A 27095-nucleotide genomic window follows, 5' to 3' on the forward strand; every position below is an offset into this window, starting at 1 on the left:
TAAATGAGAAGAAAGTTTTGAGTCTTTTTATGTCTGAAAAATTATAATTCTGCACTCAGCCTTAATTGACAGTTTGGCTGAGGAGAAAATTCTAGGTTGACAATCATTTTCCTTCAGATTTTTGAAGACCATTGCGCTATTTTCTTCTGGGTTCCAATATAGCTGTTGAAAAACCTGATGCCGTTTCATTCCTGATTCTTTGCGGTCTGTTTTCTTTCTTTGGAAATATTTAGGATCTTCTCTTTATCTGTGAAATTTGTTTCTGAAATTCCACAATGCTGTTTCTTTTAAAATTTATCATTTTGGATTCTTCATTACCCCTTTCAATCTGAAGACTCCTGTCTTCAGCTCTGGCAAAATTTTTAATTGCTTTCATCACTTTTTCTCATTCTGGAACTTCTGTTAGTCAAGTATTAGCCATCGTAGGCTGACACGTAGGTTTTCTCACCTTTTTTCTCTTCTATCCATCTCTATGGGCCAGAAGCGAGGGTAGGGCCTGGGGGATAGAGCAGGTAGGAAGCTGGGTGAGGTTCCTGTCTACACCACCAGAAACCAGGCAGTGACAGTGGAAGCACATGATACCATGGGAGAGCCGTGGAAGGGGTGACCCTCCCAGACTGAGGGCATCTGGAAGAGATTTCTCCCCTGACATATGAGGGCTGACAGGGCTGGTGAAGAGCAGGTGGGGGTGGTCCAGGCAAGGAGGTGCACACTGTGCTGGAGATCGAGGGAGCAAGACCCTACAGAAGGAGGGAATGGGCGAATGTGCTAGACTGGAGCATGGTGATGGGAATAGAGGGCAAATGCATGAGCGGAAGCAGCACCTTGGCCAGATGCCCCTGTGCAGGGCCCTAGGAGAGTGACAGACCCGCAGTGCCTGCTTACATGGGGCCCATCTGAAGGCGTGTGCACTGCGTGCTGAGTCATGGGCAGCCGTCAGCCGGGAGGGCAGGCTGCGATCTCCTCTTCCCTGAGCAATGGGACTTCTCTCTGGCCATGAGCACCTAAGAGCCTGGATGGTGTGACCTGGTACCCCACCCTACTCAGGCCGAAGCAGTCCCCAGCCTCTTTCGTGTTCTTCTGAGACCTGTGAGAGTTGGGTCCTGCCTCTGTGGCCTTCTGACCATGTGTTTCCTCCTGGCCCAAGCTCCGCTCTGCCCCTTTCTTGCTGAGGTTGGCCTCTTGGGACCTCTTCCAGCTCCCAGAGTTTGGGGAATGAAGCCACATTTCCTCCTCTTTGCTCCCTTCAGTAGCTTGAAGCTGCCTGTCCTGTTTCCCGGGCCTCCTTTGTTTTCTGTCCTGAAAGCCCCCATGTGCCTCAAGGGAGCTGAGGAGGAGGGGAACTGGGTGGAGGGGCAGCTTGGCACTAACTGTGCTTCCCGATTCTGGCTCATGTTGGTGATGCCTGCAGTGTCCATCTGGTGGCTGGGTAGCACAGTGCTGTAGGTGTGAGCCTGCCACTATGGCCCCCTAGAGGCAGATCCTCCCTCTCCCTCCCTTCCCCCAGCCTCCTGGCTCCCCCAGCACCAGCTCTCACAAATGCTTCCCTCCCTGGGCTTCAGTCAGCCAATCTACACCTTCCTCTGACCTCTGCAGACACAGGAGCAGAGGGGATAAGTGGTGACATGGCAGCTCAGGGCTTGTGGGGCTTGGCAATCCATAATTAACAGCCACTGTTCCTGGCCCAGGCTGGCCCTGCTCATCTGAAGCGGCCCGGGTGGTTCTTGTTCTCAGTCTGGACAGTGGCCTCACCTGCACCTGGGCTCTGCGCCTGCTCTCATGCCTTTGCAGGTGTGTGGGCCAGAAGCCTGCAACTGGGTCCTGAGGCCTGCAGGCCTGTCCTGGTGTTGTGGGCAGTGCTGGTTAACTTATGACACTCTCTTTTTTTACCCAGTTTGTCATCTAACCTGACTTCCAGGTACAACACCTCACCAGTGGGTACGCACAAATGTATTGATAGTTTGTTTGCTCCTGATGGCCTTGGTTTGGTCTTCTGTTGTGGGTGGCTGCTCTCTCCTCCAGGGACCGTTACCTTGTTTAAAGGTTGCTATACCAGCCAAGCGTGGTGTCTCACACCTGTAATCCCAGCACTTTGGGAGGCCGAGACAGGTGGATCACCTAAAGTCAGGAGTTCGAGACCAGCCTGACCAATATGGTGAAACCCCATCTCTACCAAAAATACAAAAATTAGCCAGGCATGGTGGCATGCACCTGTAGTCCCAGCTACTCAGGAGGCTGAGACAGGAGAATCGCTTGAACCCAGGAGGCGGAGGTTGCAGTGAGCCGAGATCACAGCACTGCACTCCAGCCTGGGTGACAGAGTGAGACTCGGTCTCAAAAAAAAAAAAAAAAAAAAAAAGATTGCGATACCAATGAATCACTGGTTCCGAGGACAAAATAAAAATGAGTATAATTTAACTTTTGGGTTTAGCAGGTGAAAATTTGAAGAGCTAGTAACCATAATAAGGACTGTAGCTATCAGTTAAAAAAACAAAACCATAGTATACAAAAATGTAAGCATAGACACAGCCATTAAGTTTCTGAATGTTGACTCTGATCTGTACACTTGTATGTGCTGGGGCTTTGCCAGAATGGTTTGGTGTGGATGGAGGAGGTGGGTGGGGCTAAATATGGAAGACCCCTCCCCATGGCGAGCCACCGCTCGCTGCATGCTTACGAAGTGGCAGGTATTGTACCATAAGTACTAGCGCTTTCCACATATTATCTCAGCTAATCTTCACATAAACTTGGCAGTAGGTACCTGTATCAACCCAATTTTCCAGTGAGACTCAGAGAGGTTGCATTAGTTTCCTAAGGTCACATAGCTAGTATGTGGTGGGGCAGGGATCTGACACTGGGCCTCTTAGATCTAATGGGAGAGACATCTTCTGTAAGTGACAGAGACAGAGAGAAAAGAGACAAGAAAGAGAAAGCTGGGAAGGAAGTTGGAGGTTACAGGCCAGATTGAGAAAGTCTTTGAAAACCAGGCAGAGATGCTGGATGCATTGTGTGGGGTAAGAGGAAGCTACTGAAAGCTATTGAGCAAGGGAGTAGCACGACAGTGGTATTGTGGTAGGATCAGTCAGTGGCAGTGCCAGAGTGCACTGGGGAGGAATAAGTGCTATTACGGAAACCAGCTCGGAAGCAACTGGAGTGATGGGGAGTGTGGTGAGCAGGTTACTGGGAACCACTGTAGCTCCTGAGTGGCTGGGCTTGTCCATCATTCCACATTCCCCAGAGGCTGGGAACCAGCCAACCTTTCCTACCCTGCACCCAGGGTAATGAATGTATGGATTGCTCAGAGCCCCCATGCAGGATGGATTTCTGTCTGCGACCTGCCTAGGAGAAAGAGCTGCTGGGATGCAAGAGATCCTGCAAGTCTTCTCTGGCAGGAAGGAAATGGGGTCAGCTGTGTTTGGGCTTTGCTGAAAATAACAGAGCAAACACCAGAGGCAGGCTTAAAAATACTTGTGCCCCAAGTCTTCTGTGGGCGTCGGCAGGTTTGTCAGATGCCGAAGGGAAGGCTTGGCTGACCCACTAGTCTTACCCTGACTCCTAGCATCAAGCTCTGGGGATCCTGGTCAGCACCCTGCCCCTCTGGGCCAGGCCCAGCATGGCCCTAACTGGTAGCACAGAACAGGCAAGTGATCAGTAGGAGGTGAGTCATTTGTATGATGTGCTAGGTGTCGTACTGAGTGCTGTAGATACATTTGTGGGCTGGGTCCCTGCAGTGGCCTCCTGGATGATCTCCCTATACTACCTGGGCTCCTCTGTCCATTGCTGATACAGCACACAGAGTGATCTGTGAAATTATACAGGACATTGTTTGTTCCTCTGCTCCAGGGTTTCTCAGACTTGGCACAATTGGCATTTGGAGCCAGATTATTCTTTTTTGCGAGGGCTGTCCAGTGTACTGAGGGTGTTTAGTAACCTGCCTGGCTGTGACCCAGTAGATGCCATTAGCTTCCCCTCCCCAGTCATGACAATCAAAAATGTTTTCTGATGTTGCCAAATGTCCCCTGGGTGCAAAATCCACCTCCTAGTTGAGAACGACTGCTCTAATAGAAACTATAGTGTTCCTCTTTTGCACTTAGAGTAAAAGCCATAGTCCTTAACCTGGCCTGCAAAGCCCCCAGTCCTCTCTGATCTTGTCTCCTGCTGCTCTCCCCTATTTGGTCCACTGCAGTCACACTGGTCTCCTTGCTGTCTCTTAAACATACCAGACAGGCTCACTTCTGCCTCAGGGCCTTTGCACTGGCTGTTCTGTCTACCAGAGCAATCTCCCACTAGATAGCTGCATGACTCATTCTCTCCTTCAAGTGTTTCCTCCAATATCACCTCAGTGAGACCCACCCTGACTATCTTACTTATGTCTGTAATCTCCATCTCTGCCACCTGCTCACACTTGCTATCCTCTTGCCCTGTTCTATTTTCCCTAGTTTCCTGAAGCACTTTTCCTTCTAACATATCAGAAAATGTGCTTATTTATTGTTTGTGTTGCTTATTGTTTGTCTGTCTGTGCAACCCTCTAAACAAAAGCAGAGATTTTGGCCTGTTTTTGTCACTGATGTGTCCTTAGCACCTAGAGCAGTGTTCAGCACATAGATGCTCAATAAATATTTGTTAAATAAGTAAATTTGTTAAATAAATTAATTATTAATTTTCACAATAACCTTAAAAATATTCACATCCTCATATTACAAATGAGGAAGAGGAGGCTCAGAAAGATTAAGTGTATTGCCCTAAATCACACAGCCAGCAAGCGGGAGATCTAGAATTTAAACCTAGGTCTGGATAGAAACAAACTGCGTGTATAGGGAAGTTGCAACTGCTGCTGTGTGCTATGCTGCAGAACTAGGCGAAGAGTCTCTCTTCTTTCGTGAGTCTGTAGAATTGGGGGTACCCTCACCTGACATAGACTTGCAATAGGTACATATTACCTGGGAGTAACTATGGCAACAAAATTAATGGTGAGGTATAATGCGATTGGCCCAACTGATAAATTAGGAAGTTTTTTTTGTTTGTTTTATGGAGGCATTCTTTGCCTTACAGAAGGATCCCCTTCAGGCTCTGTTTAATTACCTTCTGGAGGTTGTTTTAAATAGGCTCTGTCTTTGCTGCCTTGGGAGGTTTGGAGAAGCAGCTTGGAAGGAGGCAGAGGGGAAGGGGAGCGAGCCAGATTGGGGGTGGGGCTGGGCCGTTCCTCCTCCCCCTGGGTGTTGGGGGTGTGCCCCGCTCTGCTCGAGAAGGCCAGTTGGTGAGTGTCCTCTGCCCCTCCCTTGGACTCTACACCGAACTTCAGGTAGGTTCAGATGGCAGTTCAGCTGAGATGCTGGCTGTTTTTGAAATTAGCCAACTTCTGGGATCTTCCAGCCACCTCTCACCCGGATTGCTTCTCCACACCTGCTCCATGTTCTTATTTACCAAGTTGAGAAATCGAGCAAGGTTCAAAGTCTCATATCCACACTGATTTGTTGTTGGAGCCAGTAAGTCCCAAGGGATCAAAGCTGCATATTTTTATGCTCAGCAAAGGCACAGAGGAGATGGGCTGAGCCCACACAAGATGAGGTCTTAAGCAGGAATTGTAGTTTAAAGTGGAGATGCTTCAGTGGTCTAGTGAGAAGACGTTGAACTCTTGATATCCTAGGATGTCCCGTCGAACTCTTGACACCCTAGGATGATCCTCCCCTATCACCTGTTTGCAGGACTGGCTTGTGAAACTTCAAACTAGCAACCAGCTCTTGGCTTGTGGGTGGTACATTACCTGCTGCCATTTTTGCATCTGACATTTAACCCCTTAAAGTCAACATTTAATCCAGCAGGTCCTAGGGAAAAGCCTAGACCCAAGGAGTCAGACCTGAGTCCTTGTCCTGTTCTCCCTCTAAGCTGGGCGTGGCCTCATACACTGTAGGACAGGAAGGGGCCCTGGAGAGACTTGCTTCTACCTCCTGTCCCTGCTTCTGCCTAATTTTAAAAATAATACAAGTCTAAGCTGTGAGGTAACTTGCACAGGCAGGCTATGTAAGTTAGTGACTGAGAGAGGGCCAAAGTCCAAGATCCTGACTGTTGTCACTGCAGCCTGGCGATGGGATCAGCCCAAACAAGATCAGATCATGACTAGGAATTTTTGTGGAAAATGGAGATGTTCCTCCCACCTCACCCCGAAACCTCTGAGACTGGTGTGTTTTCAGATGCCTCAAGAAGAGCTTCAAGCACCACTTTAGCTTCCATTCCTTCCTTTCTTCCCTGGAAATCTTTCCCTGATATCACTGGAAGCAGTTTCCAATAACCCCAAATGGGTTATGTTAGTTAAAGTGGTACTAGCTGCTGTAACAAAACGATCCCCAAATGTACTAGCTTAAATGAGACAGTTTATTTCTGTCCTGTATAACAGCTCAAGTTCCAGGTGGGCAGCTAGCTCTGCCCCACAGGATTATTCAGGGACCCAGGCTCCTTCCATCATGTTTCTCTACCATCTCTTTGGGCGTCGTGCTATCTTCATGGCTGAGGCTGGGCTGCAGCCACATCCTTGCACTGGCTCACAACAAGGGGACAGAAAGCATGGAGGGGGAGCCACTGGCCTGGAAAAGGCACATCACTTCCCCTCAGATGCCACTGTGGGTCTCAGCTACATGGACAAGCCTCATTGCAGAGGAGGCTGGGAAATGTGTAGCAGGCCAGCCACCTGCCAGCTTCTGTTCTATGACTATGGACAACACAATAGGACATGGATTTTATTGGACAGTTTGTGGTCTGTGCCATAAGGGTCAATAAAGGGCTTGGAATTTGTGCATCTTCTATTATCTTTTTCTAGTGGTTACCTTTAATTTTTAAACAAATATTTTTGAGGAGGTAATATATGAACAAGATACAGAATTCTAAAGGTATAAAAAGAATAGGAATTTTTAAAAAAACTCTCCCTTTTTCTCTCCCCCAGTTGCCCACTTTCCCTCCCTAATTGTTGGTTCCTCTGTATTATGCCAGATATATCTGTATAATTTATCCTTTTTCTTTAAATTCTTACAATATAGTAACTCCAGTGAAATTCACCAGAACATGATTTGTAATAGCAGAAAGATAAGACAGTCATAAAAGAATAAATACTATGTGATTCCACTTATATGAGATACCTAGTGTAGTGAATGTCGTGGAGACAGAAAGCAGACAGCGGTTTCCAGGAGCTGGAGAAGGGAGGAATGGGGAGGTCACATTTAATGGGTAGAGAGTTTTAGGTTGGGAAGCTGGCAGTGTTTTGGAGATGGATGATGGCGATGGCTGCCCACGATTTGAATGTACTTAATGCTAAATGTCTATCAATAGGAGACATTTTATAAAATATTCAGGCTGGGCACGGTGGCTCATGCCTGTAATCCCAGCCCTTTGGGAGGCCCAGGTAGGAGGATTGCTTGAGGCCAGGAGTTCATGACCAGCCTGGTCAACATAGCAAGATCCTGTTTCTACAACAACAACAACAAATATATGTGTATATATATACATATATATTTTTCATTCATTCAAGGGTTTTGGTTGGAAGAATAAGACTGCTTTCTGTGCACTGATATGGAAAGATCTCCAAAATATATGACAAGCCTAAGGGGCAGAACAGTGCAGTGATGAGCTAGACTTTAGAGATGGACGCAAGTGGTAGTTAAGGGTAGGGACTCTGGAGCCAGACTGCTTGGGTTCACATCCCGGTGCTGTGAGACTTTTTTGTTTTTGTTTTTGTTTTTTTTTGTTCGTTTGTTTGATTTTAGGGTTTTTTTGTTTGTTTTGTTTTATTTTGAAACAGGGTTTCACTCCTGTCGCCTAGGTGGAGGGCAATGGCGTGATCTCAGCTCACTGCAGCCTCTGCTTCCTAGGCTCAGGCGATTCTCCTGCCTCAGCCTCCCAAGTAGCTGGGACTACAGGTGTGCACCACTGCGCCTGGCTAATTTTTGTATTTTTTCTAGAGATGGGATTTCACCATGTTGCCCAGGCTGTTCTCAAACTCCTGAGCTCAAGCAGTTTGCCTGCCTCAGCCTCCCAGAGTGCTGAGATCACAGGTCTGAGCCACCACACCCAGCCTGCTGTGGGACTTTGGGCAAGTCACTTAATCTCTCTGAGCCTCAGTTTCCACATTTGTAAAAATGGGAGATATATTAATCCCAACCTCCTAGGGCTGTTGAGGGAATTAAATAAGTGAATAAGTCATTCTGGCCAACCTCAGACACTGACATGCTCCAGTGCGGGGGAGACCTAGGTGAGGAGGCCTGGGTGCCTGTCTCCATCTTGCCACCAGCCCCTGGGGCCCTGGCTTAGTCACTTAGTCTCTCTGAGATGCCTTACCTAGTCTAAAGAGCATCTGTCTACCTCCCAGGCATTTGGGGGATAAAACAATAGAGATGAAGTTACTTTGAAAGATGATTAAATCCTTTAAAAAAAAAAACTGCTCATTTGAATTGCTTCCCTCTATTTTAGGCAAAACTATTGAGCACGTTCTATGAGTCAAATATTTTATATATGCATATGTCATTTAACGCTTGGTGTTAGTCAGATTGAGCCAAATGTTAGTACAAATAACGCCCAGGTTTCGGAGGCTGAACACAGTCAGGTTGTATTTCTCATTCATATCTGACTCCATTGCAACTCAGGGACCTGGCAGAGGCCAAAGATGATGCCAAGATGCCTCCTTTCACTCATGTCTTTAGGGCCTCACTATCCTCCACTGGATCCTCCGTGGGAGGCTCGGGGACAGGCCTGGAACTGGCGCACGTCACTTCCACCCACAATCCATTAGCCAGCACCCGGTCCCAGGAGGCCACTTGACTGCGGGGGAGGCTGGGAATCATAGGCTTAGCTGTGTGCCCATAAATGCAGACTGCCAGGGAACCCTCCCTTACAACGACTCATGTTACTGATGGAGAACCAGGCACAGAGGCAAAGTGATTTCCCCGGGGCCACACATGGAGTAAGCGACAGAGCCAGGGTTTGTCCCCTCCCTCTTTTTCATTGTATCCTGTTCCTCTTTCATGTCTTTCTGCTCTGAAGATGCTAGAGTGTTTTTAAAATGTTCTTTAGTTCCTGCATTGTCTCCTTTCCTCAGAATTTCTTTCCTATGTATGCATGTGTAGGCTCACTGAGCAATGATCTGTTTCATTGGGGTCCTCCAAATATCAGTATTTCTAGGCAGAGCTGACCGTATCATTTGTGAGACTCAATACAAAATAGAAATGCAAGACCCTTGTTCAAAAAACAGAAAGAAGCTTTTCCTTCCTTTCTGAGTTTTCTCTCTCCCCTCATTCTTCTCTCGTCCTGGAAAAATGTTTTTTATTTGCTATTTAATGTTTCTCTTCCTTAGCCACAGGGGACACTCATGGGACAAGTGCAGACCCTCACAGGCACCCGGAGTCCTGCCTCACAACTTGATGCATGGGGACTGCATGGCCCTCCCTGCGCCCAGGCCTCTGGCAGGAGTGGAGGGTTGCAGCAGTCACTGGGTGGCCAAGAACTCATTTCATGGCGGTGGCTGAGGCAGTGGGAGGCAGGACCACGTGTGAGCTGAGGGTCCGGGCCGCCAGCATGTGCTCCATTCTCCCATTGGGCTTAACTTATAAAACTCAAATTCAAAGATAAAGATACAGTCATGCCTCACTTAACATCAGGGATATGTCCGAGAAATACGACATTAGGTGATTTTGTCATTACGGGAACATCATAGAGTGCACTTACACAAACCTAGATGGTAGAGTCTACTCCACACCTAGGCTGTATGGTGTAGCCTATTGCTCCTAGGCTACAAACCTGTACAGCATGATACTCTACTGAATACTGTAGGCAATTGGAACACATGGTATTTGTGTATCTAAACATAGACAAGGTACAGTAAAAATATGGCATAAAAGATTAAAAAGATGGGGCCAGGCACGGTGGCTCATGCTTGTAACCCTGACACTTTGGGAGGTGGAAGTGGGAGGATTGCTTGAGCCCAGGAGTTGGAGACCAGCCTGGGCAACATAGGGAGACCACGTTTCTACAAAAGCACACAAAAAATTAGCCAAGTGTGGTGGCACACGCCTGTAGTCCCAGCTACTCAGGAGGCTGAGGTGGGAGGATTGCTTGAGCCGGAGAGGTGGAGGCTGTAGTGAGCCGTGATGATACCACTGCACTCCAGCCTGGGCGACAGAGCAAGCCCTGTCTAAAAAAAGATTAAAAAAAGATAAAAAATGATACACCTTCATAGAACACTTACCATGAATGGAGCTTGCAGGACTGGAAGTTGCTCTGAGTGAGTGAGTGAGTGGTCAGTGAATGTGAAGGCCCAGGACATGACTGTGCACTACTGTAGGCTTTATAAACACATATCCTTAGGCTGCACTAAATTTATTTAAAAAATGCTCTCTCTTCAAAATAAATTAACCTTAGCTTACTGTAGCTCTACTTCATAAACTTGTACATTTTAAAAACTTTTTGACTATTTTGTAATAACACTTAGCTTAAAACACAAACACACTGTACAACTGTACAAAAAAAATCTTGTCTATAAGCTCTTTCCTATTTTTAGACATTTTTACTTTTTTAAAAAACTTTCTAAACGTTTTTGTTAAAAAGTAAGACACAAACACCCATATCATTCTAGGCCTACATGGAGTCAGGATCATCAATATCACTGTCTTTTACATCTTGTCCCACTGGAAAGTCTTCAGGGACAGTAACACGCCGGGGCTGTCATCTCCTATGATAAGTATGCCTCTTTCTGGAATACCCCCTGAAGGGCCTGCCTGAGGCTGTTTTACAGTTAACTTTTTTTTTTTTTTTAATATAAATAGAAGGTATACACTCTAATAAGAAGTGGCTGGGCACGGTGGCTCACGCCTGTAATCCCAGCATTTTGGGAGGCTGAGGCAGGCGGATCACCTGAGATCAGGAGTTTGAGACCAGCCTGGCCAACATGGTGAAACTCCATCTCTACTAAAAATACAAAAATTAGCTGGACGTGGTGGTGGGCGCCTGTAATCCCAGCTACTCGGGAGGCTGAGGCAGAAGAATCGCTTGAACCTGGGAGGTGGAGGTTGCAGTGAGCCAAGACCATGCCATTGCACTCCAGCCTGGGCAACAAGAGTGAAACTCCATCTCAAAAATAGTAATAATAAATAAATAAAATAATAAGAAGTACGGCATACTAAACATATAAACGAGTAACGTTTATTATTGTCAGGTGTTGTGCTAGGCTTTTATATGAATGGCAATGCAGTAGGTTGGTTTACACCAGTATTACCACAAATGTGAGTAATGCATTGTACTATTACTTTAGGACAGCCACAAGGTCACTAGGCCATAGGAATTTTTCACCTCTCTTGTAATCTTATGGAACCACTATTGTATATGTGGTTTGTCATTGACCAAAATGTCCTTAGGTGGCAATGCCTGTATTAAAGTCAAGGCAGCAACCATGTTGGGTGAGGTGTAATCCCAGCAGTTTGGGAGGCCGAGGCAAGTGGATCACTTGAGGCCAGGAGTTCAAGACCAGCCTGGCCAACATGGCGAAACCCCGCCTCTACTAAAAAAAAAAAAAAAAAAATTAGCCAGGCGTGGTGGCGCATGCCTGTAATCCCAGCTACTGGGGAGGCTGAGGCACAAGAATCACTTGAACCTGGGAGGTGGAGTTTGCAGTGGGCCAAGATCACACCACTGCACTCCAGCCTGGGCGACAGAGCAAGACTGTCTCAAAAAAAAAAAAAAAAAAAAAAAAGCAGCCACACAGCATTAGACAACTGGAATGGAACCTCCTTCTCAGCATTGCACTGATGGCCTGTCCACAAATCCAACCCTCTTGTGGGTCATTTCTCTGGGAGGCTTTCTGTTTCCCTGGAGAAGGTGTCTCCATCCTCCTGCCTGTGGTGTCCTCAGAGCTGGATGCAGACGGGCTCCTTTAGAGCCTCAGTACTCAGACCCTTGCCTGGTCCCCCTGTGCCTGTGACCATGTCTGGGCTGTTGTGATTTAGCTTCTCTGGAGAATAAACCTCCATCACCTGGACGGGGACTTTGGGCCTCCCTGCTTTATGCACAGGGACATTTTCAACGTCTCTCCCTGCTCTCTGGCCATGCCGCCTGCACCTTCCTGGTGTCTGGAGCTCTAGTTGGGCCGAGCCCACTCACTCCCACTGAGCATGTGGGGTGTCCTTCCACCCTCTGCAGCATTGCCAACCGCTCATCTCTTTGTCAGCTCACCACCTTTCAAAGATGTGTGACATCTTCTGCCTGCTGTCACGTCCCCTTCCTCCCCGAGAGGGTTTTCAGCTGGTTTATTCCTTTGCTGTTCTTTTCTCGAGGATTTGGGAAGAAAAGGAGATGACACTGTGCATTGGCTTCACCGTGCCTTACCAGAAGTCAACTTAAGTCTAGGTATACTTCTGTTTTAGAAGACGATATTCCTTCATTAAGCACGTATTGAGCACCTACTGTGTTCCAGGCCCTGGGGGGATGGAATGTGCTAGGAGATAGTGCTGAAAAGCCAGTTCCTGCCTGTGAGTGGCCTGACTGTGAATCCAGAGGGGGGAGGATGCAGAAGGTTACGACTGGGGTGGAGGGTGTGGGGTGTCAGGAGTCTGTGTACAGGGCCTGGGGTCGCACCAGGGACACAGCCCAGACTTGAGGGTGCACTTCAGGAAGGTGCTTACTGAGCAAAGAGGGGAGGATCAGCCTTTTATGTTTTTTTTTGTTTGTTTTTTTTTTAAATAACCTCTTTGCTGTTAAGGCCCTCACTTAACCTTTGTGCTAGCAGTGATTCTGCTTTTGGCTTTTCACTCATCAGTCCCCTCTGTTCCCCAATTATTATTTTTTAAACATTGCTTCTAATCTGCCTGGGTCTGGAATAGCAGACAATCAAGTGTGTTGGAAATGTGTCTAAAATAAGAGTTAATTAGGCTGTGAAGTAAGGTTTGAGGGACTCAGCTGTGAGAAAAATGCATAAACTTTAATGTATCAATTTTATAACTTCTATTTTTACTACCCAGTAGCCTTCTTAACTTCTGCAGCTTAATTTATGTTCCAGATGACCAACATTGCCATATACATGAAGCATAACAGCCATTCTATTATAAAACTTTAACATCAGCTGCTGGCTGTATCTTCCTTCTAGCTGCATAGCCTTCTTTCTCCATTAAAAAAATATACTGGCCTTTGGTTTGCCCATGGTGTACTTTTTTTTTCTTTTTTGGAGACACATTCTCACGCTGTCATCCAGGCTGGAGTGCTGTGGCACAATCATGGTTCACTGCAGCCTCTACCTCCTGGGCACAAGTGTTCCTCCCACCTCAGCCTACTGAATAGCTGGGTCTGCAGGCACATTCCACCATGCCCTGCTAATTTTTAAGATTTTTTGTAGAGATGGGGTCTCCCTTTGTTGCCCAGGGTGGACTGATCCTGGGCTCAGCAATCCTCCTGCTTTGGCCTCCTAAAGTGTTGGGACTACAGGCGTGAGCCACTGTGCCTGGCCCCCCGACAGTGTAAATTTTTATTTGCCATGTTTCCTTGATTTGAAAAGGCCTGGGCTGGGCATGGTGGCTCACACCTGTAATCTCAGCACCTTGGGAGGCCGAGGTGGGCAGATCACGAGGTCAGGAGTTCAAGACCAGCCTTACCAACATGGTGAAACCCCGTCTCTACTAAAAATACAAAAATTAGCTGGGCATGGTGGTGCGCGCCTGTAATCCCAGCTACTCAGGAGGCTGAGGCGGGAGAATCGCTTGAACCCAGGAGACAGAGGTTGCAGTGAAAAAAAAAAAGGCCTACTTTATCACATCTGTAAAATGAAATGAGTCTTTTAATTGATGGGGGTCTTGGTATTACAGTCATAGTTTTCTTTCGTATGCGGCACATGATAGTATATCTTAGGATTAGTGGTGTCTTAGATTCAATGCAATACAGTATTTAGGTCATTTGAAGGGATTGACAAGTTATTCCGTTTCTCCAGCCTGTCTCTGTGCTGGAAAGAGACAGCCTCATCAGCATTTGAAAGGAACTTTTTCTCCCTACAGCCTTCTTATAATAACAACAGGCATAATGTCAGCAACAGTAAGCACTTATAAGCACATGCTATTGTGCTGACACTGCTCTGAGAGCTTCCCATTCACCCCTTAAACGACTCTGTGTTAGAGGCATGGCTATCATGCCCATTCCACAGATGAGGAAACTGAGGCTCAGAGGTAGAAGTGGCACAGCAGGGAATCCAGGCTATCTCTGAAAAAATTATATTATGCTGTCACTAGTGATTCTGGGAGACAATTGAAGTATCTTCATTTAAATTAGAGGTTTCTACCTGCTTATGACTTAGAGTCAACTAGGGAGCTTTAGGAAAATGCTGAAAAAATTCTCCAAGGAATTCTAAAGTGCAGACAGAGTCGAGAATTCCTGGCTTAATTGATGCGCAAGGTCCCCTAGCTCTGCCATTCTGGGACCTCTCTGGCCCTTACTCTCTGATGTCACCCTTCCCAGGATAGGACAGCTGCCCAGCCTGGGCTGGCAAGGATAGCCCGAGCTTCTTATGCTTTCGGAGCTGGATCCCTTGGTTAGAAAACATGGGTTGGAAACCTTAAACCGATATATGCTTTTAATTTTTATTCTTTATTTTCTTTTCCTTTATCTCTCTTCCAGCTCTGGAGTGCACAGAAAATCAAGCAGGTAATCCAGTTTTGGATTCTCTATTTCCTTCTCCATGTTGTCCTGGACTCCACCCTGCCCTGTCCCAGGGATCTAGTGGAAGCCCCCCTCCGGTGGCTCTTCGGCTCTCACATTTGCCCTTGGCCCCCTCACCCCTTCCTTCTGCCCTGACACTCAAGGGCCAGAGTCTCTGAAGTCTGGAGCTCAGGCCAGGCTGGCCTTTCCCTGGGTTCTCTGAGCTCCCGGAAGAGACAGGGCTCTGTCCACAAAATCCTTATTATGTACCTACCACGTGCCAGGAATGGGGGTAGAGGGCCTGCAAGGTAGACACGATCCCATTCCCCATGGACTTTTGCTCTCTACTGCATTCAGCTTTTAGGGTAAGTCAGGAGGAGGGGTGCTATCTGTTTATGGCCCATGGTTTGGTATTCTTTTGCCTTGAGTGGTGGAAAGGCCTAACTGGCCACAAGGCAACATACAGCCACTGGTGTCTGAATCTTCCCAGAGAAGTTGTCTTCTTCCCTTCTTCCTCCCCTAATGCCTCTGCTTTTCTCCCTCCTCCCTCCCCCTTTCCCCTTCCCCCTCCCTACACCCCCGTCCCCACCCCATTCTCTGTTCCTGCTTTTGCCAGGCTATTCTACATCCGGACACCAATGAGAAGATCTTCATGCCATTTAGAATGTCAGGTAAGCTCCTGGGGCCCTTCTGGTTCTGGTCAGCCTGGGGTGCTTACTCCAGTCACAGTTCCAGGAGCATCCAGATGTGCTGGCCTAAGGAGGGGACAGAGCCTGTTACAATCATGGCCATATTTGCACCTCTACATTCACCTCAGCTCAACTGTACAAGGCGCTGGCCAGGCCTCAGAATACTCTATGGAGCTTACCTGCCTTTTCTGCCTGAGCAGTTGGGGTGGAACCAGGGCTTCCACAGGTGAATCTGGTAGCCCCCACCACCACCCACTCCACATCACTCAGCGCTCACTAGGACAGCCTCAATGATGCCTGCTGTAAGCAAGCCCTGGCTTCTACAAGTCATTCCCCCTCTCACCGGTGTGTGACCTGCTGTTTCCTTCCAAGTCCTGCTCCCTGCCCTGCCCCTTTTAGGCAGTCAGTCTCCAGCTTAATTCTCTGTTCTCTGATCCTGCCATTAGCCCTCCCTTCAGAATGGATGCACTGTTATTGCACTGCTGTGCACATACAGAAGGTGGGATTCCTGTTCTGTGGAGACCAGGAGGCAGAGGGTGATACAAGATCCCTGCCCCAGGAAATCCCATTGGTCACTGAAGGGGCAGCTGTGCCTATGTGGGCTTTAGGGCTTAGAAAGCACTGGCATGTACACGAGCTAGGCTGGCATGCTTATCCCCCCAGCAGTTCTGAGAGACTCTGCAGAGTCACGCTCATGGGTGTGCTGACGCCTCCTTCTTGCCATTTCTCAGTGCAATGGGGCGCACCCACCTTGAATTATGAGGGTGGAATGGGAGGGCACTGCTGCTGCCGCCTTGGGAAGGCCTCGGGTGGCTGGAGAAAGGCGGTCTCAGTCAAATGGGTCCCTCAGGGTCGCCACCCCCAGAGAGCCTGGCCTCATTGGGGGCAAGAAAATAAACAACCAGGGAGTTGATGGACATGTGATGTCATTGTGTAAACTGGGGCAGTGAGTGCCCTGTGACCCCCTTGCTTTGCCATGAAGAACTTTAAGGCTCTGAGCATTTTTCTTTCTTTTTATTTGAGACAGAGTCTCCCTCTTTTGCCCAGGCTGGAGTGCAGTGGCATGATCTCTGCTCATTGCAACCACCTCCCAGATTCAAGCGATTCTCCTGCCTCAGCCTCCCGAGTAGCTGGGACTGCAGGCACACACTACCACGCCTGGCTAATTTTTGTATTTTTTAGTAGAGATGGGGTTTCATCATGTTGGCCAGGCTGATCTTGAACTCCTGACCTCAAGTGATCCACCTGCTTTGGCCTCCCAAAGTGCTGGGAAGGGCTCTGAGCATCTTACAGTTGTGGTTGTAGATGCTTCCCAGTCCCTGCACCTGGCACAGCAGGCTCTCACCCTGAGCCTGGCTTCTCTTGTAATTCTTGACCTTTTTGAGTCATGCATTCCTCTGAGGCCCTGATCAAACTCTGGTTCTCTCCCCAGAGAGAAGTGGGTAGGAGAACCATGGCTCACGTGTGTGTGTGATTATGTGCACTCAGGAGCAAAGCTTCACTTTAGATGCAAGTCAGATAAGCCCGATCCCGCTGTCCAGCCACTGCTCACTGGCTGCCACGGTTAGAGGTTGGGGACAGGAGGCTGTCCACTGACAGCAGTTGGGGCTGTGGAGAGAGCCTCGCCTGGGGGCTGAGAGCAGCGAGGAGGCTGTACCCACGGCCTGGCCGCGCTTCACCCCAGCTCCCTACTGCGCCACTGGGGATGCCACGGATTTAAGAAGCTCTGGCACTTAGAGGTGCATGGCTCAGTTTGGGAGGGAATTTTCTTTCCAGAAATGGCCATGATGCCGGGGAAGTAAGGGCCTGTGTTAGAAAGACAAGCTGAGGCAAGAAGGAAGACATTCTGGGGTCCTTGGAGGATGTTCAGCCTCATGTAGTGAGCGTGGGCAGGGTGTGTCGTGCCTCGCAGGAAATCGTAGGAGGATCACCAAGTGTGGAGTGGTGGTGCCCCAGGTCACAGGCAGCACTGCCTGCAGGAACAGGGCTCTGGGTTCCAGGGGAGAGTGAAAGCTGCCTGGCCAAAGGGGAGCAGAGAAGAGGAGGCTGGGGACACAGCCCCGGTGAGGGCTGAACTGGGAAAGGGTCTATGAGATCGGAGATGCCTCCCGCCTAACTGACCTGAGCCCCTTCGTCAGGGCGACTGACAGCCTAAGACCTAACCCGGAGGCTCCTGGGTATCTCAGGTGAGATGTGAGTGGATTATAAGGCCTGACTCTTTTCTTCTCGTTCACAGGTTATATTCCTTTTGGGACGCCAATTGTAAGTGTTACCTTCAAAGGATTTCCTTTTCTAAAAAATTATTTTAAATGTCTAACTTTATGTTATTGCTCACGGGTATTTGACTGAGTTTTTGATTTAGGATAAGTCAATTCCTGGAGGGAAATTACCAAATAAAATGATATGTATTTCTTACCACATCTCTTGATGCTGATTGGCAAACCTCTTCTCATAAAAAGCCTGATGACTTAAATCCAGCGTGGAGTTGAAAATTGCCTTCTTCCCTGCACGTTTTCTGTCCCCACTGTTGTCATTAGCACCTGCTAGTCATAGGGAAGTTTTCTCAAAGAACTTGGGAAGTAGGAGTGGAAGCATGCCTTCTGAAAAATCAAAGTTTAAAATTAATTCAGAAAGAATTTTCAGCATTCTTTTTGTTCAGTTTTAGAATCAGGATTATGTTTACTCTATTTTTATTGGAATAAAACATACAGAAAGGTGCATTCATCATAAATGCACAGCTTGGTAAATTTTCAAAAAGCAAGCATATCCAGGGCTGGGCGTGGTGGCTCACGCCTGTAATCCCAGCACTTTGGGAGGCCAAGGCAGGCAGATCATGAGGTCAGAAGATCGAGACCATCCTGGCTAACACAGTGAAACCCCGTCTCTACTAAAAATACAAAAAATTAGCCGAGAGTGGTGGCGGGCATCTGTAGTCCCAGCTACTTGGAAGGCTGAGGCAGGAGAATGACGTGAACCCGGGAGGCGGAGCTTTCAGTGAGCCGAGATCGCGCCAGTGCACTCCAGGCTGGGCGACAGATCGAGACTCCATCTCAAAAAAAAAAAAAAAGAAAAAAAAAAAAAGGAAAGCAAGCATATCCAGTAAACATCACTTAGGTAAGGAATCAGTCTAACACCCTCCCAACTGAGCTACTTCGGCCAGCTCACTTAGATAAAGATTCAGAGCATCATTAGCATCTCAGAAACCTCACATGTGTCCTTCCCAATCACCACCCCCACAGAAAATCACTTTTATGACTTTTATATTTTAGTTTTGCTTGTTATTGAACTTGATATAAATGTAATCATCAACATGTGCTTTTTTGTGTCTGGCTTCTTTTACTCCACATTGTGAGATTTGTTCATATTGTTATCTGTAACATTCGTTTGTTCTTTTCTCTTTGCTGTATAATATTCCATTGTCATAAATTATCAGAATTTCTTTATTCATACTACTGTTGGTGAACATTTGGGTTTTTCTAGTTTTGGGTTTACAACAAATAATGCTGTTTTGAACATACTTGTACAAGTCTTTTAGTGGATATATGCCCTCATTCCTCTTGGGTATAGACCTAGGAAGCTAAATTAAAGCAGGTAACAACTATAATAAATGCAACGTGTGATCCGAGAATGGATCCTGGGTTGCAGCAGGTGGTGTGTAAACTGTATTGCAGTTTCTTATAAAGCTGAAGATGCACTTACTATATGACCACATAACACTACTTTTAGGTATTTATCCAAGATAAATGAATATGTTTGTTTACACAAAGATCTGTATGTGAATGTTTATAGTAGCATTTTTCACATTAGTCTAAAACTGGAAGCAGACAAGAATGACCAACAGATGTTAAAACTATTGGGTAAAAAACTAATTGAGAACAGAATATTTGCATAGTCTCAAATTTTCCTATGGATATCATAGATATTATTCCTTCTATGTTAATTAGTTGGCAACCTCTCGAGTTTCCCTTCTGCCTCTTCCTTTAATGTTTTCTTAAAACTATCAGTATTTAGATACTGTTAATACAGTCTTTGTGGTTTTTTTTATTCAGTGGGTAAAAATGTACTCTTGTCATTATTTATTTTGATATGCAAATGGGGCCACTTTTGACCCAGCCTTAAAGCAGTTTCTCTATTTGACATGCCCCGCTAGTCTTTGAGAGCTTCAGTACTCTCTGACACAACAGGATATTCTAGGTTCATCTTTTCTCTTTCTCTTTTTTTTTTCTTTTCCTTTCTCCTTTCCTTTCCTTCCTTTTCTGTTTTCCTTCCTTACTTCCTTTTTCTTTCTTTTTTCTTTTATTTTGTCTCACTGTCACCCAGGCTGGAGTGCAGTGGCAGGATCATGGCTCACTGGAGCCTCAAACTCCTGGGCTCAAGTGATCCTCTTGCCTCAGCCTCCCGAGTAGCTAGGACTACAGACATGTGCCACAATGCCCAGCTAACTTCTCAAAAATTTTTTTATAGAGATAGAGTCTCATTATGTTGCCCAGGCTTGTCTTGAACTCCTAACTGAAAGCAATCTTCCCACCTCAGCCTCCTAAAGTGCTGAGATTACAGTAGATTTGTCTGTACAGTACTTTCTTCACCCCCATCCTAGAATAATTGATTTCTCCAAGGAGCCCTATTTCCTTTTAGAGGGAAATGATACTTAGAAACCAAGATCTTGATGCTGGGTGTACTCATGGTTACTGGAGTGGCATTGCTTCTAGGTACTCTTGGGGGACAGAGCTAGGAGATACAACTTGTAAAAATTCATGAGTTTATACTGATACATGTAATTCCCATCAAAAATCTCAATGTTCATTTGTTCTCCCGTTTCATATTTGAATGTCCCTTCTCCCTGAATGAGACTCCAACAGTATATGTACTCACTTGCTAAATCTTATACATACAAATAAGAGTTTTCAGAATTGCTACATCAATACCACTCTCAAAATACGTATTAACTAAAGCCCAGGATTTCTTTGAAGTTCTTTTTGTCCTTAGAAAGTATCCTATTGAGAGTACACCGTCAGAGAACCATGTTCAAAAGTTTATTGAATTAATTTTTTTCTTATGTGTTTATGTTATCTACTTGATACAGTTAGGTTTAACTGATTTCTGTTGGTATTCCATTTTAGTTGTTTCTCCATTCTTATTAATTCACTTTTTTTGATATTTAGGAGACAGGAATAGTTTAAAAGTCAAAGCTATTTAAAAAGATACACTCATAAAAGTTCCACTCCCCTTCCTATCCCTGCTACCTCCTTCTCACCCATCCTCTGAGGTAAACAACTTCTCCTTCTTATTTTTTTTGTAAGAATAAACAGATACAAATATCTGCTTTCCCCCTTTTTTCTTATATAAAGTGTAGTATACTATATACCGATGTGTCTGACTTACGATGGTTCAATTTACAATTATTTGACTTTATCATATGTGACAGCAGTATACATTCACTGAAAACAATACTTGCAGTTTTGAATTTTGATCCTTTCCTAGGCTAGAGAAATGTGATATGATACTTTCACCATGCTGGGCAGTGCAGCTCCCAGTCAGCCATGTGATCATGGGGGTAAACAACCCATACTACAATGTACTCTGTTGCCAGTGTTTTTTTGAATATTGCATTCTATGTTCCGCATCCCATCATGTCAACAAAATGCCCATTTTCAACTTATGATATGTTCAATTTATGATGGGTTTATCAGGCGTAACCACATCATAAGTTGAGAAGCATCCGTACACCCTTTTGCACAATGTTTTTTTCGCTCAGTATATCTGTTTTTTGTGGTTTCATTGTTTGTTTGTTTGTTTGTTTTAGACAGAGTCTCACTCTGTCTCCCAGGCTGGAGCGCAGTGGCATGATCTCTGCTCACTGCAGCCTCTGATGCCAGGTTCAAGCGATTCTCCTGCCTCAGCCTTCTGAATAGCTGGGATTACAGGCATGCACCTCCACACCTGGCTAATTTTTGTGTTTTTAGTAGAGATGGGGTTTCGCCATGTTGGCCAGGCTAGTCTTGAACTCCTGGCCTCAAGTGATCCACTCGCCTCAGCCTCCCAAAGTGTTGGGGTTACAGGCGTGAGCCACTGCCCCAGCTCTTCCACTTGATATATCTTGAAAATCACTGTATATCGATTTATAGAGATCTTCCTCATTATTACTTTTTTACAGCTGTATAGTATTCTACTAAGTGGAAGTACCATGATTTATTTAGATAATTTCTTACATTAGATTATTTGTAATACTTTGCCATCATGAATAATGCCAAAATGGTAATCTTGTGATATTGTTGGAATATATCTTGAGGGTAAATTCCTAGGTTCTATAGAAGGACTAATTAAATAGACATTTCTAGAAAGATTGATCAAGACAAAAGAGAGAAGATACAAATAAACAGCATTAGCAATAAGAAGTACAATAATTATAGATGCAGTAGCAGAATAAAAGATCAGAATGCATTGAACAACTCAAGGCAATACATTTAAAGACTTAGAAGAAATGAATACATTTCTGGGAAAATACAGCTTACCAAAACTGCCTAGAAAGACGAAATATAGAGTCTTTTTTTTTTTTTTTTCTTTTTTGGAGACAAGATATCACTCTGTCTCCCAGGCTGGAGTGCAGTGATGCGATCATGGCCCACTGCAGCCTCAAATTCCTGGGATCAAGTGATCCCTCCTGCCTCAGCCTCTCAAAGTGTTGGGATTACAGGCATGAGCCATCACACCTGGCCTTAAAATCTGAATAGACCTATAAATAAAAGGAAATTTAATTTGCAGTTTAAAATATTTGCACCAAAGAACAAACAAACCAAAAATTATCACTGGGCTCTGATCTTCCAGGTGACTGTACCCAAAGGAAGAGCTGAACTCAATTTTATAAAGCTTTCAAAAGCAAAAAAAGTGCCAGACGTAGTGGTTCATGCCTCTTATCCCAGCACTTTGAGAGGCCAAGGCAGGGGAATCGCTTGAGCCAAGGAGTTTGAGACCAGCCTGGGCAACATAGCAAGACCTTGTCTCTATTGAAAAAAAACAAAAAAGAGAGAGGAAAAAAAGGAAATCTTCCCAGTTCATTTATGAGGCACTTTGAGACCAATACCAAAGTAAGTATAAGAAAGAAAAAGTATAAGCCAATATCACTTATGAAATTACATGTAAAAATTATGAAATAAAATAATAGCAATCTGATTCCAGCAATGCATCAAAGTACATCATAACGAAATGCTTTTTACCAAATATGATAACATTAGAGTATGTATTAATATTAGTTCATCACACTAAGAAACTGAAGGAGAAACATGATTTTCCCAGTAAATACAGAAAAAGTATTTGATAAAATAAAACATAACTCAATTTATGGTAATAATTATTATGATAAAAACAACAGATTAGGTCTAGAAGGAACTTACTTTACTTGATAGTGTCTATAAAAAATGATTTAAACCAACCGTAGCAAGCACCTGTCTTAAAGATGAAACAAAGGTAAATTCTTAATGTGTTGGGCAGGGTAAGAATGACTGATAATGTTGCTTCTATCTAACATTTTCCTGGAAGACTAGCAAGTGCAGTAAGACATGAAAAAATAAACAATGGTATTAGAGTTGGAAAGAAAGAAAGAAAAACATTTATGAGAATAGACACACTATTGGAACTATTTTAAAAGATTTCTGGATGTAAGACAAGTATAAAAAAAAATTTTGTATGCCTGTAAACCTAAAACAAACATCTAGAATATGATTTTTGTAAAAGATGTCATTTACAATAGTATTTTAGACAATAAGGGATATAAAAATAAATTCAAGAAACAATATTCAAGACCTTAATAGAGAAACGTATACAACTTTCTTGAAGGACATTGGAGATCTAAATAAGTGGAGAGCTGTATCATTTTGTTTTCTTCAAATTAAAATCTATATTCAATGTAATTTCAGTCATAATCTCAGCAGGATTTGTTATGGAACTTGACAGGTTGCTATGAAAAGTTACATGAATACAAGCTAGGGGATAAGAATAGTGAAGACAATTTTCAAGAATAAGGTGGTGGGAGAGGACTCACCCTACCAAATATTATAAGACAACTTGGTTTTGGTACAGTGATAAGCAAATATGTCAGTGGAACAGAACAGAGAACCTGGAGACATGCCCATGTGGAAATTTAAGATTTGACTAAGGTGGCATTACAAATCAGTGGAGAAAAAGGACAAACCATCTAATAGTATTATGTGGTGCTGGGACAGCTGGCTACCTATGTGGAAAAGAAAGAAAGTCAGATCTCTACATCACCTTATACGCAAAAGGACATTTAAATATGAAAAGAAAATATTTGCAGCAATGTTTATGATAGCAAAAAATTGGAAACCGCTGAAATTCCATCAACAAGAAAATGAATCAGTCATGGCTTAGTCACGCAGTGGAATACTTAACACAGGAAAGAAAACAATGAGCAAGGGCGACATTTATGAATATGGATAAATCTCAAAAACAATGTTGAATGAAAAAATAGTAGCAGAGTAGTAATGCTCTCTGTCATTTATATAATGTTAAAAAATATGCAAAGCAATATTATATATAGTTTATGAGTACATTTTTAATGCATCCTTAAAAACATCCATGGGAACAATAAGCACCGGCTTCGTGATACTGTTTACCTCTGGGGAGAGAAAGCAATGAAATTTAGCAGGAGAACAGGGGGTGCTTCATTTGTATTTATAGTGTTTCATCTTTTAAAAACATCTTCACAAAAAAATTGACGAAATAAGATTGGACATATATGGATGCTTGTTATCCTCTAGACTTTTCTGTATCCTTGAAATATTTCATTTTATACATATATTTAAAAATATATAAATATATCGAGAGAGGTATTATTCACATCTCTATTTTTATGTCGTTGCCCTGAAACTACTACATTGTTCTGAAATATTCTGAGAAAGGTTTATAAATTTCCCACCATAATTGTGTGTATGTGCAAGTGTGTGTTTCATTTCTTTGCATTTCTTGTGGTTGTCTTATAGATTTCAATGCAATGGTGTTTGGTGTGTTCAGACAGTTTTGTCTTCTTGATATCATCTCTATCTCTCAAACACACACACACACACACACGAAATATCCCTGTTTCATTGATTATTCTTGCCTTGAATTTTCTCTTAATTTTTTTATTCCTGTTTTGCTTAATTGACTTGCATTATATATCATTGCCTGTACCTTTATGTCAGAGTCATTTAATTTCTGTGCCATTTTGTATTACACATCTCTTTTGGACAAAATATAGCTGAATTCTACTTTTGCTGCATAAAAAGGCTACTTACATTTAACCCAGTTTGAGAAACACTGCCTTTAATTTTAATGAGAAATGGAACCCATTCGTATTTATTCTGCCACTGATGGTTATGACTGCATATCCCAGCTGTCAAATGGGTTTTCTTGTTGCTGTTAGCTTTTTATCAAGCTTTGTTATTGTTTCCACTTCTTTTCCTGATTTATACTAGAGGATAAGTCCTTTAGTTTCTTTAGTTTGGAAGGGGAGCATCCTAATTTTCTCTACTTACCATTCATCTGTCATATTTTATAGTACAGAGAGGTTGCATTATATATACTTTATAATCAAGAGTCAAATAATAAATATGACTTACCTAACGCTACCCACATAGGAGGAGACCTGTAGCATGTAATTTCACTCTACTCTCTACTTGATCATTTTACCTCCCTCCACACACCTGCCAAGTTTTTGGAAATCATCTGGAATTTCATCAGATTTATAAAGCCTTTCTTAACACCTGTATTATACTTCACAATTATTTAGGCTGTGTGTGTGTGTGTGTGTGTGTGTGTGTGTGTGTGTGTGTGTGTGTGTGTTGTTTGGCTAGAATACCCTTTTGAACAATGTTCAGAATATAGGAGTAATATGCCTTTCTGAATCTTTGCATATCTGGAGATCTTTTTTTCTCTTTCATACATGAACAATAGTTGGCCTGATTTTCTTTTCCTTTCTAGGTAAACTTCCCCCTTCCCCTGGAATCGTTTGATATTTTTTCTCTTTATCTTTGCAGTTCAGAAATATCTCCTAGGATTTAAAAAAAAATCTTCTCTGTATATTTTATAAAATTATACAAGTAATACATGAATATGTTCTTTGGGATTCAAAAATACCACCAAGAATGTTTTATAAAGAATATTTTAAAAGTTATACAAGTAATACATGAATGTTCTCTCAGCTCAGAATTTAAACAATACAAACAAAAGTAGAGGTCCTTGTGATGCTCCTCAACCCCGAATCTCTGCCCAGAGTAACCCCTGTAAGAAGTTTGGTGTGTGCCTCTAGGCTTTTTCTAGATATCTGCATACATTTAAGTCATTTAAAGTGTTTTTTTTTTGTTTTGTGGAGTTTTCCATTAAAAATATAATAACATACTTATTTATCTATGGTTAGCTTATGACACTTAGCAGTTTGCCTCCATAACAATTGGCTTCATTTATTTATTTGTTTGTTTTCTCTGCTGAATGGCACCCTCTCCTCCAGTGTGATGGGTTGAGGTTATGTCCGATTATTTGCTATTAGAAACGATTGTGCTGTGAAAAATCTTTGTAAAGCCATTTTTGCACAAGGATAAGGGTTTGTCAAGGGCACTTCCAGAAAGTGAATTTGCTGCATAAAAAGCTACACACATTTACATCTTTAACAGATATGGCTGAATTTCCTTTCAAAAAGACTATATTTCCCCATGCTTTTGTAACACTAGTATTCATTCATCTTTTTAACGTTTTTGCCAATCTGATGGGAGAAGGGGTAGATTCTCATTATACTTTTAATTTTTGTTTCCATAAACACCAAAAAGATGTTGGTGCTTTTTAAATCTGTTTATTGGTGATTTGTATTCCCCCTTCTCTGAATTACCTGTTCACACTCTTTGTCCATTCTTCCATGGGCCATATTTTTCTAGTTGATTTGTAAGAGCTCTTTATGTATTTTGGACATCAATCCTTTGGATTATATATATGGCAAGCCTCTTCTCCAGCTGTTTCTCCCTTATTCTCTGGTGTCTTTGTTATAGAAAAGTTTTAAATATTGATGTCTTTAAATATAATGATCTCTCTTTTGATTGATTTGAGTCTTTTTCCACTCCACACCTCCATCTCCTTTATTAAAATAACTGAGGCCAGGAGTGGTGGCTCACACGTGTAATCCCAGTACTTTGGGAGGCCAAGGTGGGAGGATTGCTTGAGCCCAGGAGTTTGAGACCAGTCTGGGCAACATAGGGAGATCCCATCTCTACAAAAAAAGTTTAAAAATTAGCCAGGCATGGTGGCGTGCGCCTGTGGTCCCAGTTACTCAGGAGGCTGAGGTGGGAGGATTACTTGAGCTGAGGAGTTTGAGGCTTCAGTGAGTTTTGATTGTGCCACTGCACTTCAGCTGGGGTGGTGGAATGAGACCCTGTCTCAAAATAAATACATAAATTAAATGAAGATAAAATAACTAGATTTGTGAAAGCAATGTCGTGGAATCAGCTCTTGGATGTATTTATCAATTCTGTATTCTAATTATTCTTTCATGCTTTTGTTTTTATAATATCCTTTTTTCCCTCCTTTCTTTGTTTGTGGTTGGTTTTCTTACTTTTTGCCTTGAATGCTTAGTTTATTTATTTTCCTTCTAATGAAAGTGTTTAGTGCTGTGAATTTGCCTCTGAATATATCTAAAACATGGCTATATCTGATATGTTTTCATATATAGTGATCTCATGTTGTTATTTTCTAAATAAGCTTGGAATTATAATT

At 43.8% G+C, this 27095-nt stretch overlaps 1 protein-coding gene across 9 annotated transcripts in view; it reads left to right on the plus strand.

Annotated features, from left to right (window-relative positions):
- SFXN5 (sideroflexin 5) overlaps positions 1-27095 on the plus strand; it is a 130300-nt gene that overhangs the window by 34433 nt on the left and 68772 nt on the right. For 8 of the 9 annotated variants that reach the window (XM_004029416.5, XM_019020922.4, XM_019020925.4 and 5 more), the window contains exons 4-6: positions 14632-14658; positions 15269-15323; positions 17578-17603. In XM_004029416.5, the coding sequence (XP_004029465.1) occupies positions 14632-14658; positions 15269-15323; positions 17578-17603 (108 nt within the window). Of the gene's footprint in view, positions 1-14631; positions 14659-15268; positions 15324-17574; positions 17604-27095 lie in introns of those variants that run through there. The other variant, XM_019020928.4, reaches the window with a different exon arrangement.

The sequence above is a fragment of the Gorilla gorilla genome, chromosome 12 (genome assembly GCF_029281585.2).
Source record: "Gorilla gorilla gorilla isolate KB3781 chromosome 12, NHGRI_mGorGor1-v2.1_pri, whole genome shotgun sequence".
In the NCBI taxonomy this organism is placed as follows: domain Eukaryota; kingdom Metazoa; phylum Chordata; class Mammalia; order Primates; family Hominidae; genus Gorilla; species Gorilla gorilla.